Consider the following 13833-nt stretch of genomic DNA (forward strand, 5'->3'; position numbering starts at 1 on the left):
ACGGGTAGTAGGGCGGTGGGTGACGGGTGGTAGGGCGGTGGGTGACGGGTGGTAGGGCGGTGGGTGACGGGTGGTAGGGCGGTGGGTGACGGGTGGTAGGGCGGTGGGTGACGGGTAGTAGGGCGGTGGGTGACGGGTGGTAGGACGGTGGGTGACGGGTAGTAGGGCGGTGGGTGACGGGTGGTAGGGCGGTGGGTGACGGGTGGTAGGACGGTGGGTGACGGGTGGTAGGACGGTGGGTGACGGGTAGTAGGGCGGTGGGTGACGGGTGGTAGGACGGTGGGTGACGGGTGGTAGGACGGTGGGTGACGGGTAGTAGGACGGTGGGTGACGGGTAGTAGGGCGGTGGGTGACGGGTGGTAGGACGGTGGGTGACGGGTGGTAGGACGGTGGGTGACGGGTAGTAGGGCGGTGGGTGACGGGTGGTAGGGCGGTGGGTGACGGGTGGTAGGGCGGTGGGTGACGGGTGGTAGGACGGTGGGTGACGGGTGGTAGGACGGTGGGTGACGGGTGGTAGGGCGGTGGGTGACGGGTGGTAGGGCGGTGGGTGACGGGTAGTAGGGCGGTGGGTGACGGGTGGTAGGGCGGTGGGTGACGGGTGGTAGGACGGTGGGTGACGGGTGGTAGGACGGTGGGTGACGGGTAGTAGGGCGGTGGGTGACGGGTGGTAGGACGGTGGGTGACGGGTAGTAGGGCGGTGGGTGACGGGTAGTAGGGCGGTGGGTGGCAGGGCGGGGTGGAGGTGGGTGGCAGGGCGGGGTGGAGGTGGGTGGCAGGGCGGGTTGAGGGTGGGTGGCAGGGCGGGTTGAGGGTGGGTGGCAGGGCGGGTTGGGGGGTGGGTGGCAGGCCGGGGTGGAGGTGAGTGGCAGGGCGGGGTGGAGGTGGGTGGCAGGGCGGGGTGGGGGTGGGTGGCAGGGCGGGGTGGAGGTGGGTGGCAGGGCGGGTTGAGGGTGGGTGGCAGGGCGGGATGGGGGTGGGTGGCAGGGCGGGTTGGGGGGTGGGTGGCAGGGCGGGTTGGGGGTGGGTGGCAGGGCGGGTTGGGGGGTGGGTGGCAGGGCGGGTTGGGGGGTGGGTGGCAGGGCGGGTTGAGGGTGGGTGGCAGGGCAGGTTGGGGGGTGGGTGGCAGGGCGGGATGAGGGTGGGTGGCAGGGCGGGTTGAGGGTGGATGGCAGGGCAGGTTGGGGTGGGTGGCAGGGCGGGTTGGGGGGTGGGTGGCAGGGCGGGTTAAAGGTGGGTGGCAGGGCAGGTTGGGGGGTGGGTAGCAGGGCGGGTTGGGGGGTGGGTGGCAGGGCGGGGTGGAGGTGGGTGGCAGGGCGGGGTGGAGGTGGGTGGCAGGGCGGGATGGGGGTGGGTGGCAGGGCAGGTTGGGGGTGGGTGGCAGGGCGGGTTGAGGGTGGATGGCAGGGCAGGTTGGGGTGGGTGGCAGGGCGGGTTGGGGGGTGGGTGGCAGGGCGGATTAAAGGTGGGTGGCAGGGCAGGTTGGGGGGTGGGTAGCAGGGCGGGTTGGGGGGTGGGTGGCAGGGCGGGGTGGAGGTGGGTGGCAGGGCGGGGTGGAGGTGGGTGGCAGGGCGGGGTGGAGGTGGGTGGCAGGGCGGGGTGGAGGTGGGTGGCAGGGCGGGGTGGAGGTGGGTGGCAGGGTGATGAAGAAAGTGTGGAAGGCCGTATTGTTTACAGTGAAGGCGCCTGTACCTTCTCGCTGCCCCTGTGTTTACAAGGGTCCAGATAAAGGCAGTGTAAGCATGACAGAGTGTGGAGGAGCCCCCAGGAACCCCTTCTCCTCCCCCTCTCCTCCACCACTGTGCGATACACCACCTTCACCCCACAACAACCTCTTAGCACAATGAAATCACAATATCTGACAAAAAAGAATTTTGGGGCAATGTAGTGGGATTGAACTCGTGATTTTTTTATAATGAAATCTAGAGCAAGAATGGGAGGTGGCCGAAGGAGTAAGAATGCCCATGATGAGATTCTGGGGTGGAAATACCAGCTGAGCAGCGGAGATGCAGAATCTGTGGTGAGTGAATGGAGCTCAACCAACTCACAGGAATGTGTAAAAGTCGACTCAGGACACTGAAAGCCATGACCTGGAATGGACATGGAGCCTCTATTGCCGTGCTTAAAATGATGTACACAGCCTATGTGCGCTCTGTTATATACTATGTCATACCAGTTTAGTGCACTTATTCCCAAAGCGATATGAAAAAAACTTGAAAGCATACAATGAAGCCATGCCAATAATTCTTGGAGTCTCAAGAACTGCCCATAACATCTAAGGAGTTGTCCCTCCCCAGTGTTAAAAGTCGAATTTAGGAACTGAATGCTAAGCTTGCAATTAAGATAGCCAGAGATCCCCATTACAATGATATTGCCAAGAAAAATCTGAGTTCTGTGCTACTCACAGGAGGAAACAGGAGAAACAAAAAATGACATCACAGATCAGTTTACTACCTCGAAGAACTTCACCTGCTTGAGTAAGCCCGTGAGCTCCTGCCTGTAGAGAGGTTACCTCCCTGGGAGGATTACTCTTGCAGGATTATCATCAATGAAATGGCAACGAAAAAGTCCAACATGATACCACAAGAAATGAGGCATAAGTATCTCGAGGAAATCTATAAAGAAGCCGGAGGTGAGTTAGATCAAATCTACACTGACGGGTCATCAAATCCTGTCAATGGCAGGGCTGGTGCAGCATACACTGTAATTAGGAATAATGCCTTACAACGCGGAAATGAAGGAAAAACACGAATTGAGAACTATTCCTCTTCAACGCAAGCGGAGTTAACTGCCATTGTTATAGCGTTAAGATTCCTTGAACGAAACACTAATGGTGCAGTGATCTGCACTGATTCAAAAGAAGCGCTAAACAAGGCCTTACTAAAAATAGTGCAGAAAATCCTGAGATAGTCACTGAAATCAAGAGAGCTGTGAGAGTCCTAACCAGTCAGGGAAAAGTCGTCATATTTCTGTTGATTCCCTCTCATATTAGAATCTGTGGAAATGAAGGAGCAGATGTGCTGGCTGCTGAAGGCGCTGAAGGAGACCATATTGAATACTTCATACCCAAGACTCTTATACACATTAAAGGTGTCATCAGGACATATCACAAGGTTATTGAGGAAAAGAGGATAGAACAACGAACCAGTGAGTACAATGGTACAACATGGTTGCAGCTGGCAACTCCAATTATTATGGACGAAAAGGAGGAGGACGAGGGAGAGAATCAGTAATAGCGAGAATCCGTCTCGGATACAAATATCATGGCGATTTGGAATGGAAACAACAGTTGAGCAGCGGAGTTGCATGTGACGGACACCGCCTTGACCACTACCTGAGAGAATGTGAACACCTGAGAGACATTAGATATATGTGTAGAATAATGAACCCCACATTGTTTGAGTTAGGAAAACACTATTTGTCAAATATTGATACTGTTCTTAAAAGATGCCCTCATTTTCCACCCGCAAGATAACGTAAGCTTTTAAGGGTTGACAGATGTTCATCTTCTTGTTTGAGGAGCTGTTCATAGGGAGTGTTGAACATGCTGCTATGGCGGTATGTCCACTCACAGGATGAGTGGCACTGCCCAATAAACTCGCTCCTCGGGGCAAAATTAAAAAAAAAAAGTTGTCCATCCCAGTGTTAAAAACAGAATCAGGAAAATGAATGCTGAATGCCATGCATCCATCTATACAACTCTCTATCCATCCATGTATTATTTATTATATATCCATCCATCTATCCCTCTATTCATCTATCCATCCATCAATCTATCTTTCCAACTATGCATCCATCAACCTATCTATCAACCTCGCTTTCAATCCATCTATCTATTAGTCTATCCATCAAACTATCTATTCATCCACCTAATTATCTTTCTATCCATATATCTATCTATACATATATCTGTCCATCCATCTATATCTCCATCTACCTTTCATCTACTCATATGTCCATCTCTCTATCAAGCCCTTCTCCTTGGGGGACAGACGTCCTGCAGGTGAAGAAAGTGAGGATGCCGGGACACCATTTTAAAACTCCTCTTCTCCTGGGTGGGATTCTGAAGCAGTCATCTCATTATCACATTTTTTCCTTAATTTATTTTACGTGATTATCTTTGAATGAATTGGAATTTAATTTTAATTTACTAGAATTAAATGTTAATGGTGTCTGGTGTCATCAATTTGCATATTTTATTTACATTAAGAATTGCCCGAGGATGGTGTCCCTTAAACTCTTAAGAGCTTCCTGTTTCCGAAAGGACAGAGTTCCTTCTCAGGCACTCAGAGTGCCACCAGAGTGCTATTTGGTGGCAAGAACAGTGAAGATCCAGGACATCTACTTAGTGAAGGTCCAGGACAACAACAGTTACTTAGTGAAGGTCCAGGACAACAACAGTTACTTAGTGAAGGTCCAGGACAACAACAGTTACTTAGTGAAGGTCCAGGACAACAACAGTTACTTAGTGAAGGTCCAGGACAACAACAGTTACTTAGTGAAGGTCCAGGACAACAACAGTTACTTAGTGAAGGTCCAGGACAACAACAGTTACTTAGTGAAGGTCCAGGACAACAACAGTTACTTAGTGAAGGTCCAGGACAACAACAGTTACTTAGTGAAGGTCCAGGACAACAACAGTTACTTAGTGAAGGGCCAGGACAACAACAGTTACTTAGTGAAGATCCAGGACAACAACGACTACTTAGTGAAGGTCCAGGACAACAACAGTTACTTAGTGAAGGTCCAGGACAACAACAGTTACTTAGTGAAGGTCCAGGACAACAACAGTTACTTAGTGAAGGGCCAGGACAACAACAGTTACTTAGTGAAGGTCCAGGACAACAACAGTTACTTAGTGAAGGGCCAGGACAACAACAGTTACTTAGTGAAGGTCCAGGACAACAACAGTTACTTAACGAAAGGTCCAGGACAACAACAGTTACTTAACGAAAGGTCCAGGACAATATTAGCTTCATGACGCACATACAAGATAACATTCTCTACGCGGTACATTTCTAGAACAAACTCAGCTATAATGCATTTGGAGTGAGCAATGTTCGCCTTTGTTTAACCCCATTAAACGCAAAGGTATGTTGACCCAGCACGACAAAAGCTGCCCGAAGGAAGTTTTGGGCAAAGTGTTCTACTTGACGCAGGGGATCCAGGGCACCACAACTACCTGTCTGATGGGTTGAGCCTGAGACAGCCAGGGATGACAGGATCAAATTTGTCAGGTGGAGATGGACAATTACCTATTGGGGTGCCTGCAATATGCCATTGGCCCCTTTTGCCAAGCATGATTTAGTCCGCTCCAGGGCGGCCGCGAGAAGATTTCCCCTCGACGGCTCCAGCGACAAGCATCTCTCTCTCTCTCGCATGTCAATATCAAACGAACATTCATAGAAGAGACTTACCTTCTTTGGCTGAGGAATGATTCTGGTAGCCCAGGTAGGACGTTAGGACCCCCTGGTGGCGCTGCTGTTGTTGGTGGTGCTGCCGCTGCGCCCCTGCTGCGCCAGCGGCCGCCGCCGCCGCTGCTGCTGCTGCTGCTCGCTGCTGTAACGTCGAGCCTCCCCCTCCCCCAGCGTTGGGGTGCTGCAGCTGGTTGAGCACCTCCACCACACTGAGGCAGGCGCGGTAAGGAGCAGGAGATAATGTTAATGCATTATTATATTTGAAACAATAATCCAGAATCAGCTCAATTTATGTCTCAAAATCCTCCAAGACTCACTAAACTCTCAAGAAAACATCATCCTTACAGAAGAAGGTTCAGTATTGGGTGACGCGGAGAAGGAAATTGAGGAAGACAAGGGTAGAAGAGGGATGGAAGGATAGAAGAGGATGAAGGGGGAACATGGAATAGTGAAAGGAGTAGTGGAAACTGGGAGGCAGGAGGAACCTAAGCGTTACTCACCACTCGTCGGGATCACAGTCCCGGAAGCCCTTGGCGAAGGGGTTGCTGGCGATCTTCAGTTGTGTGATCTGCTGGTCAGAGTAAAGTGTAAGTATGTGCACTTGTCTCATGTGTTAACATGTGCACTTGTCTCATGTGTTAACATGTGCACTTGTCTCATGTGTTAACATGTGCACTTGTCTCATGTGTTAACATGTGCACTTGTCTCGTGTGTTAACATGCGCACTTGTCTCGTGTGTTAACATGCGCACTTGTCTCGTGTGTTAACATGCGCACTTGTCTCACGTGTTAACATGTGCACTTGTTTCGTGTGTTAACATGCGCACTTGTTGTCGTGTGTTAACATGCGCACTTGTCTCGTGTGTTAACATGCGCACTTGTCTCACGTGTTAACATGTGCACTTGTTTCGTGTGTTAACATGCGCACTTGTTTCGTGTGTTAGTATGCGCACTTGTCTCGTGTGTTAACATGCGCACTTGTCTCACGTGTTAACATGTGCACTTGTCTCGTGTGTTAACATGCGCACTTGTCTCACGTGTTAACATGCGCACTTGTCTCCTGTCTTAACATGCGCACTTGTCTCGTATGTTAACATGAGCACTTGTCTCGTGTGTTAACATGTGCACTTGTCTCGTGTGTTAACATGCGCACTTGTCTCGTGTGTTAACATGCGCACTTGTCTCGTATGTTAACATGCGCACTTGTCTCGTATGTTAACATGTGCACTTGTCTCGTGTGTTAACATGCGCACTTGTCTCGTGTGTTAACATGCGCACTTGTCTCGTGTGTTAACATGCGCACTTGTCTCGTGTGTTAACATGCGTACTTGTCTCACGTGTTAACATGCGTACTTGTCTCACGTGTTAACGTGCGTACTTGTCTCACGTGTTAACATGCGTACTTGTCTCACGTGTTAACACGCGCACTTGTCTCGTGTGTTAACATGCGCACTTGTCTCGTGTGTTAACATGCGTACTTGTCTCACGTGTTAACATGCGCACTTGTCTCGTGTGTTAACATGTGCACTTGTCTCGTGTGTTAACATGCGCACTTGTCTCGTGTGTTAACATGCGCACTTGTCTCGTATGTTAACATGCGCACTTGTCTCGTATGTTAACATGTGCACTTGTCTCGTGTGTTAACATGTGCACTTGTCTCGTGTGTTAACATGCGCACTTGTCTCGTGTGTTAACATGCGCACTTGTCTCGTGTGTTAACATGCGCACTTGTCTCACGTGTTAACATGCGTACTTGTCTCACGTGTTAACATGCGTACTTGTCTCACGTGTTAACATGCGTACTTGTCTCACGTGTTAACATGCACACTTGTCTCACGTGTTAACATGCGTACTTGTCTCACGTGTTAACATGCGTACTTGTCTCACGTGTTAACATGCGCACTTGTCTCACGTGTTAACATGCGCACTTGTCTCACGTGTTAACATGCGCACTTGTCTCACGTGTTAACATGCGCACTTGTCTCACGTGTTAACATGCGCACTTGTCTCGTGTGTTAACATGCGCACTTGTCTCACGTATTAACATGCGCACTTGTCTCACGTGTTAACATGCGCACTTGTCTCGTGTGTTAACATGCGTACTTGTCTCACGTGTTAACATGCGCACTTGTCTCGTGTGTTAACATGCGTACTTGTCTCACGTGTTAACATGCGCACTTGTCTCACGTGTAAACATGCGCACTTGTGTCTTGTACACACAAGAGATAAAGAAAACGCCACAATATTTTTTCTCATGTGCAAAATCGAAATCAAAAACCTCCATCAGTATTGGACCTTTACTTACAACCGAAGGTACGTTCACAGAGAACAACAAAGACATTAGTGAAATTCTAAAAGGCCAGTATGTTCTAAATTCTAAATGGCCAGTATGTTTAGCACCCCAATAAACAGCATGAAAGGTGAGGATCCAGACACCTTTATGAATGACATCCAAGCTCCAGATAATGTAACTGATATTAATATGAACTCTTTGAAAGAAAAATGAAGACTGAAAGAGAAATTGACAACATGTTATGTAGGGATGGGGGCCACTATGCTGTAGGGGGTGACACAGCATGCTGGGTCACCTTCCCCCCACCTCAGTTACACACCCTGGAGTCTGTCTACACCCACTAGGAATCTGGAGTGCACCCAATCCACGTGTGACCCGCCTACACCACCGGCGCGGGCACACTAACCGCTCCAGCCACAATGATGCAGCCCTGACATGATCTGTCTACAAGAAAATCATTGGAGAAGGACGGCGGGATCGAACTGGTATGATGGGTCACACCACCACTTGGGGTGGACGGAAAAACGACGATCTCGCTTCCTGCAAGTCGGAGTTCAATCCCTGGTTGGGCACCATTCCTTCCCCCCCGTCCCATCCCAAATCCTTATCCTGATCCCTTCCATGTGCTATATAGTTTTTATGGCTTGGCGCTTTCCCCTGAAAATTTCCTTCCCTCCTTAAGGGAGCCGGTCGGCGGAGCGGACAGCACACTGGACTTGTGATCCTGTGGTCCCGGGTTCGATCCCGGGCGCCGGCGAGAAACAATGTGCAGAGTTTCTTTCACCCTATGCCCCTGTTACCTAGCAGTAAAATAGGTACCTGGGTGTTAGCCAGCTGTCACGGGCTGCTTCCTGGGGGTGGAGGCCTGGTCGAGGACCGGGCCGCGGGGACACTAAAGCCCCGAAATCATCTCAAGATAATCTCCACGCCCCCCAAGACGGTCCCTTGACCTAAGGCACCGTTCAGTTCTGAACTGCACGCGGCACGTGTGCAGTTCTGAGTTAAGCCAGCCTCGCGTACGCCGCTGATGATATTCTTTTGATGTGGGGTTTCAGGAGACAGATTCGGCGTGATATCAACTCATAGATCTTTCTCTTCGTCCGTTTCGTGGAGGACTTCGTCTCTTATTCGGTACATTGTGTCTGGTCTCCTGTTCCTTCCATCTAGGTTCATAACCTTACATTTTCTTGGATTAAACTTTAGTAGCCAGTTATTGGACCATTCCTTCGGTTTGACTTAGTCATCTTGTAGCCTCATACTATCATCCTTTGTCTTAATCCTCCTCATAATTTTTGAATCTTCATCAAACATTGAAAGGAACGAGTCTATTCCTTTTGGCAGATCATTTACATATAGCAGAAATAGTATAGGTCCAAGGACTGACCCCTGTAGGACTCCACTGGTGACGCCTTGCTACTCAGGGACCTCACCTCTCACAGTGACTCGCTGTGTCCTGTAGCTAAAATACTCCCTTATCCAATGGAGTACCTTTCCTTTCACTCCTGCCTGCATCTCCAGCTTGTGCACTAGTCTATTATGTGGTACTGTGTTAAAGGCTTTCTGGTAATCCAAAAATATGCAGTCTGCCCAGCCCTCTCTTTCTTGCCTAATTTGTGTTGCCTGGTCATAAAATTCAGTTATTCCTGTGAGGCAAGATTTGCCATCCCTGAACCCATGTTGATGATGTGTTACAAAGCTCTTTCGCTCCAGATACTCTACCATTTTTTTTGTTGCACAATTTTCGCCATCACCTTTCATGGTATGCAAGTCTGGGACACTGGCCTGTAGTTCTGTGTCTCCTGTCTGTCACCCTTCTTGCATATCGGGACTACATTAGCCGTCTTCCAAATTTTTGGCAGTTCTCCTGTTACCAGTGATTTGTTATACACCATGGAGAGTGGTAGGAACAGTACTTCTGTTCCTTCGTTTAGTGTCCATGGTGAGATTCCCTCCCGGTCTATAGCCTTTGTCATATCCAACTCAAGCAAATCATTAGATTTGTAATCTTATTGGTAATCTCAAACTCCTCCTGGTTAGTACCTGGTTAGATATTCCCTCTCTTATCTCTGGAACTTCTCCTTTCTCAAATGTGAAGACCTCCTTGAATCTCTTATTGAGTTCCTCACACCCTTCCTTGTCATTTGTAGTGAATCTGTCTGCCCCTATCCTCAGTTTCATTACCTGTTCTTTCACTGTTGTTTTCGTTATGATGTGGCTGTGCAGCAATATAGGTTGAGTATCTTGGTATCATTCTTACTTGCCTGTCATTTTCGTTCTGTCTTTCTGTCTCTCTTCACTCCCTGAGGTACTCATTCCTGGCACTCTGGTATCTTTCTCTGCCCTCTAGTGTCCTGTTATTTCTATAGTTTCTCCACGCCCTTGTGCTTAGTTACTTTGCCAGCCTACATCTCTGATTAAACCATGGGTTTAACCATTTGCATTTTTTTTCCTTTTGGACCCGGGCAACACTTCTGCGTGATGTAGTCCATCATGTCTTGGGCCATCTTTCCCCTGAGCTCTGTTTCCCAGGCTATATCTGTTAAGAATTGTGTGTGTGTGTGTGTGTGTGTGTGTGTGTGTGTGTGTGTGTGTGTGTGTGTGTGTGAGTGTGTTTCTGCCTCTGTCTCTCTATCTCTCGCTCTCTCTCTCTCTCAACTACAGGCATCTATATATACACAAATGGGACCACTTCCCTCATTCCCTTAGAGTAGCTGGAGACGTCCCCCCCTCTCATCCATCATGTTGGGGCGCCCCTTCCCATCCTCTTCCTCTCTCCCTCTCTCCCTTTTCTTATATTTCTGTTTCATGCTTTCCATCTGGTTATTACTGTCTTCTCTTCCTCCTCTCTCTCTCTCTCGCTCTCTTTTCTCATCTTCCTTTTCTCTTTTACCGTCCAGTTTCTCTGTTTCTCCCGTCTTCTTTCCCTCTCACGCTTTCTCTCTCCTCTCCCTCCCCACACACGTCAAGGTGTCACGTGACCTAGCGCCTCCCGCTCATTAGTAGCGCTAGGCTCGATTGCTATCAAGCGCACTCCGCTAACTCTCAACGTGTGTGTTCCATTCGCGGTCGTTTTTTGAAGTTTATCATTGGCTCTTTTCTTTCTCCTGACGTTTATCTGCTCTCGCTCTCTCTCTCTGTCTCTCTGTCTCTCTGTCTCTCTGTCTCTCTGTCTCTCTCTCTCTCTCTCTCTCTCTCTCTCTCTCTCTCTCTCTCTCTCTCTCTCTCTCTCTTTCTCTCTCTCTCTCTCCTCTCTCTCTCTCTCTCTCTCTCTCTCTCTCTCTCTCTCTCTCTCTCTCTCGCACTCACCGGCCGTTTTATGATCCGTTTCTCTTACTTTGCCGTATGTTATCATTATTGTTTCTCTTTTTACTGTCGTTAAACCCGTTTGCGAGAAAGAGAGAGATGTAGTAGATACGATATCCAACAAACAGGTCCGGAGCCTGTACATTAAATAACCGACGGGTAAAATGTTGGGGCCCTAGAGCTAACAGCAGGATCTTGCAGGCACAAATGCCCACATCAAAAGGATATCATCAGCGGCATATGTGGCCAACATAAGAACTGCCTTTCGAAACTTGAGTAAGGAATCGTTCAGAACCTTGTATACCACTGATTTTTTTTTTAAATTTTGCCCCGAGGGGCGAGTTTATTGGGCAGCGCCACTCATCCTGTGAGTGGACACACCGCCATAGCAGCATGTACACTACATACCAATTCTGGAGTATGTAGCTCCAGCCTGGAGTCCATACCTAGATCTTTGTCTTGTCTTGTGTTTACAAGACAAAGTTAGAGAAAGTCCAGAGGTATACCACCAGACAAGTCTCAGAACTGAGAGGTATGAGCTACGAGGAAAGGCTAAGGGAGCTGAACCTCACGTCCCTGGAAGACAGAAGAGTAAGGGAAGACATGATAACCACCTACAAAATTCTCAGGGGAATTGACAGGGTGGACAACGACAAACTATTTAGCACGGGTGGAGAACGAACAAGAGGACACACATGGAAACTTAGCACCCAAATTTGTTCAGTTAACAAATAAAAATACATTAGACAGTTATATGGTGGAGGCTGACTCCATACACGGTTTCAAGTGTAGATATGATAGCTCCCAGTAGGCTCAGGAACCTGTAAACCGGTTGATTGACAGTTGAGAGGCGGGACCAAAGAGCCGAAGCTCAACCCCCCATAAGCACAACTGTGTGTGTACAGTCCCGTCCCCACCACTGGTGGGGAACCCGAGCGTCACAGGACGTGTGGTGACGTGATACCTCTGGCCGTCACATGCGTCACACCTCACACCATTGTTACGGGTGTCGCGACATGTTTCACAGGGACCAGGGGCTGCTTCCCTTGTATGTTTTGTTGACTAACATGGTGCGGGACCTGCTCACAGCTGCCCTAGACTATGTGAAGGGTTACACAGTGTCCAGAGCAAGCTGTGTGATGCTAAGTGTCCTCATCTTGCAGGCTAGTTAGTCATACAGGGCCATGTGATCTGTAGTCTGCACTGGCAAACATTCATGTATTTTGAGGGTATCTTCAAGAACACGAGTCTGAATAAAGTAATTGCAAAGAGCCTGGGGTCTGAATGGTCTAATGACTGGCCATTCAGTGATGTAGTGTGGGAGGTCAAGACCTAGTTCCTGGTCACAGAGTTTGCACCTGGAGTGCTCAGGATTGGGAGATCCGTCACCTGTAGCCACCTGCCACAGTCACCTGTGGCCACCTGCCACAGTCACCTGTAGCCACCTGCCATAGTCACCTGTAGGCACCTGCCACAGTCACCTGTAGCCACCTGCCACAGTCACCTGTAGCCACCTGCCACAGTCACCTATAGCCACCTGCCACAGTCACCTGTAGCCACCTGCCACAGTTACCTGTAGGCACCTGCCACAGTTACCTGTAGCCACCTGCCACAGTCACCTGTAGCCACCTGCCACAGTTACCTGTAGCCACCTGCCACAGTTACCTGTAGGCACCTGCCACAGTCACCTATAGCCACCTGCCACAGGTAACGGTAACCCAACCTGATCCTGGCAAATCACTGTGTCGCACAGTAGTTTGTGCACAAAGCGTCCACAGTGGTGGACGCTTTGTGCTGACAGTATATATATGAAGGTGTTGGATCTAAACAGATTATAATTTTCTGTTTGAGTACAATCCGGCTGCGTGTGTGTGCCTACTTGACCATTACGACAGAATCACTGAGGCATTAGAAGAAAAACAGAATGCAGATGTGATTTTCTCGGATTTCGCAAAGATATCCGATAAATGTGACCATGGAGTGATGACACACAAAATGAGGTCAATGGGAATAACTGGTAAAGTAGGACGCTGGATACTCAGTTTTCTGTCGAACAGAACATAAGAGTAACGGTCAACCATAAAAAATCGAGTCCAAGTGCAGTTAAAAGCTCTGTACCTAAGGGTCTTTGCACCACTGCTTTTCCTTATTCTCATATCAGATATAGACTCAAATACAAGGCACAGCTTCGTATCATCCTTGGCAGATGACACAAAAATCAGCATGAAAATTACCTCTGCTGAAGACATTGAAAAACTACAAGCGGATATTAATAAAGTTTTCGACTGGGCAGCAGAAAATAACATGATGTTTAACAGCGATAAATTCCAGGTACTCAGATACGGTAAAAATGAGGATCTTAAACATAATACAGAGTACAAAACGCAATCAAATTTGCCCATAGTAGGAAGGCAACATGTAAAGGATTAGGGAATAATGATGTTTGACGACCTAACGTTTAGGGAGCATAACCAAGCAAATATTGCGGCAGCCAAAAAAATGATAAAATAGATTACGAGAACTTTCAAATCCAGGGATCCCACTCCTAGATTCATTTAATCAATGGTTGTACTCTTAAAATCACTTGTGTTGTCCCGTCTTGAGTACTGCTCAGTACTCATTTCCCACTTCAGAGCAGGAGAGATTGCTGAAATAGAAGGAGTACAGAGAACTTATACGGGATACATAACAAGATAAAGCATCTAAATTATTGGGATCGTCTCAACGCTCTCCGAATATACTCGCTAGAAAGACGACGGGAGAGATATCAAATAATATACACGTGGAAGATACTGGAGGGCCTGGTCCTAAATCTGCACAGTAA

At 48.8% G+C, this 13833-nt stretch overlaps 1 protein-coding gene across 2 annotated transcripts in view; it reads right to left on the minus strand.

Moving 5' to 3' along the window:
• LOC123754459 (T-box transcription factor TBX1) overlaps positions 1-13833 on the minus strand; it is a 168647-nt gene that overhangs the window by 54046 nt on the left and 100768 nt on the right. For both annotated transcript variants that reach the window (XM_069307985.1, XM_069307929.1), the window contains exons 6-7: positions 5915-5982; positions 5415-5623 (exon numbers count right to left, since the gene is read on the minus strand). In XM_069307985.1, the coding sequence (XP_069164086.1) occupies positions 5415-5623; positions 5915-5982 (277 nt within the window). The remainder of the gene's footprint in view (positions 1-5414; positions 5624-5914; positions 5983-13833) is intronic.

This window comes from Procambarus clarkii, chromosome 1, assembly GCF_040958095.1.
Source record: "Procambarus clarkii isolate CNS0578487 chromosome 1, FALCON_Pclarkii_2.0, whole genome shotgun sequence".
NCBI lineage: Eukaryota > Metazoa > Arthropoda > Malacostraca > Decapoda > Cambaridae > Procambarus > Procambarus clarkii.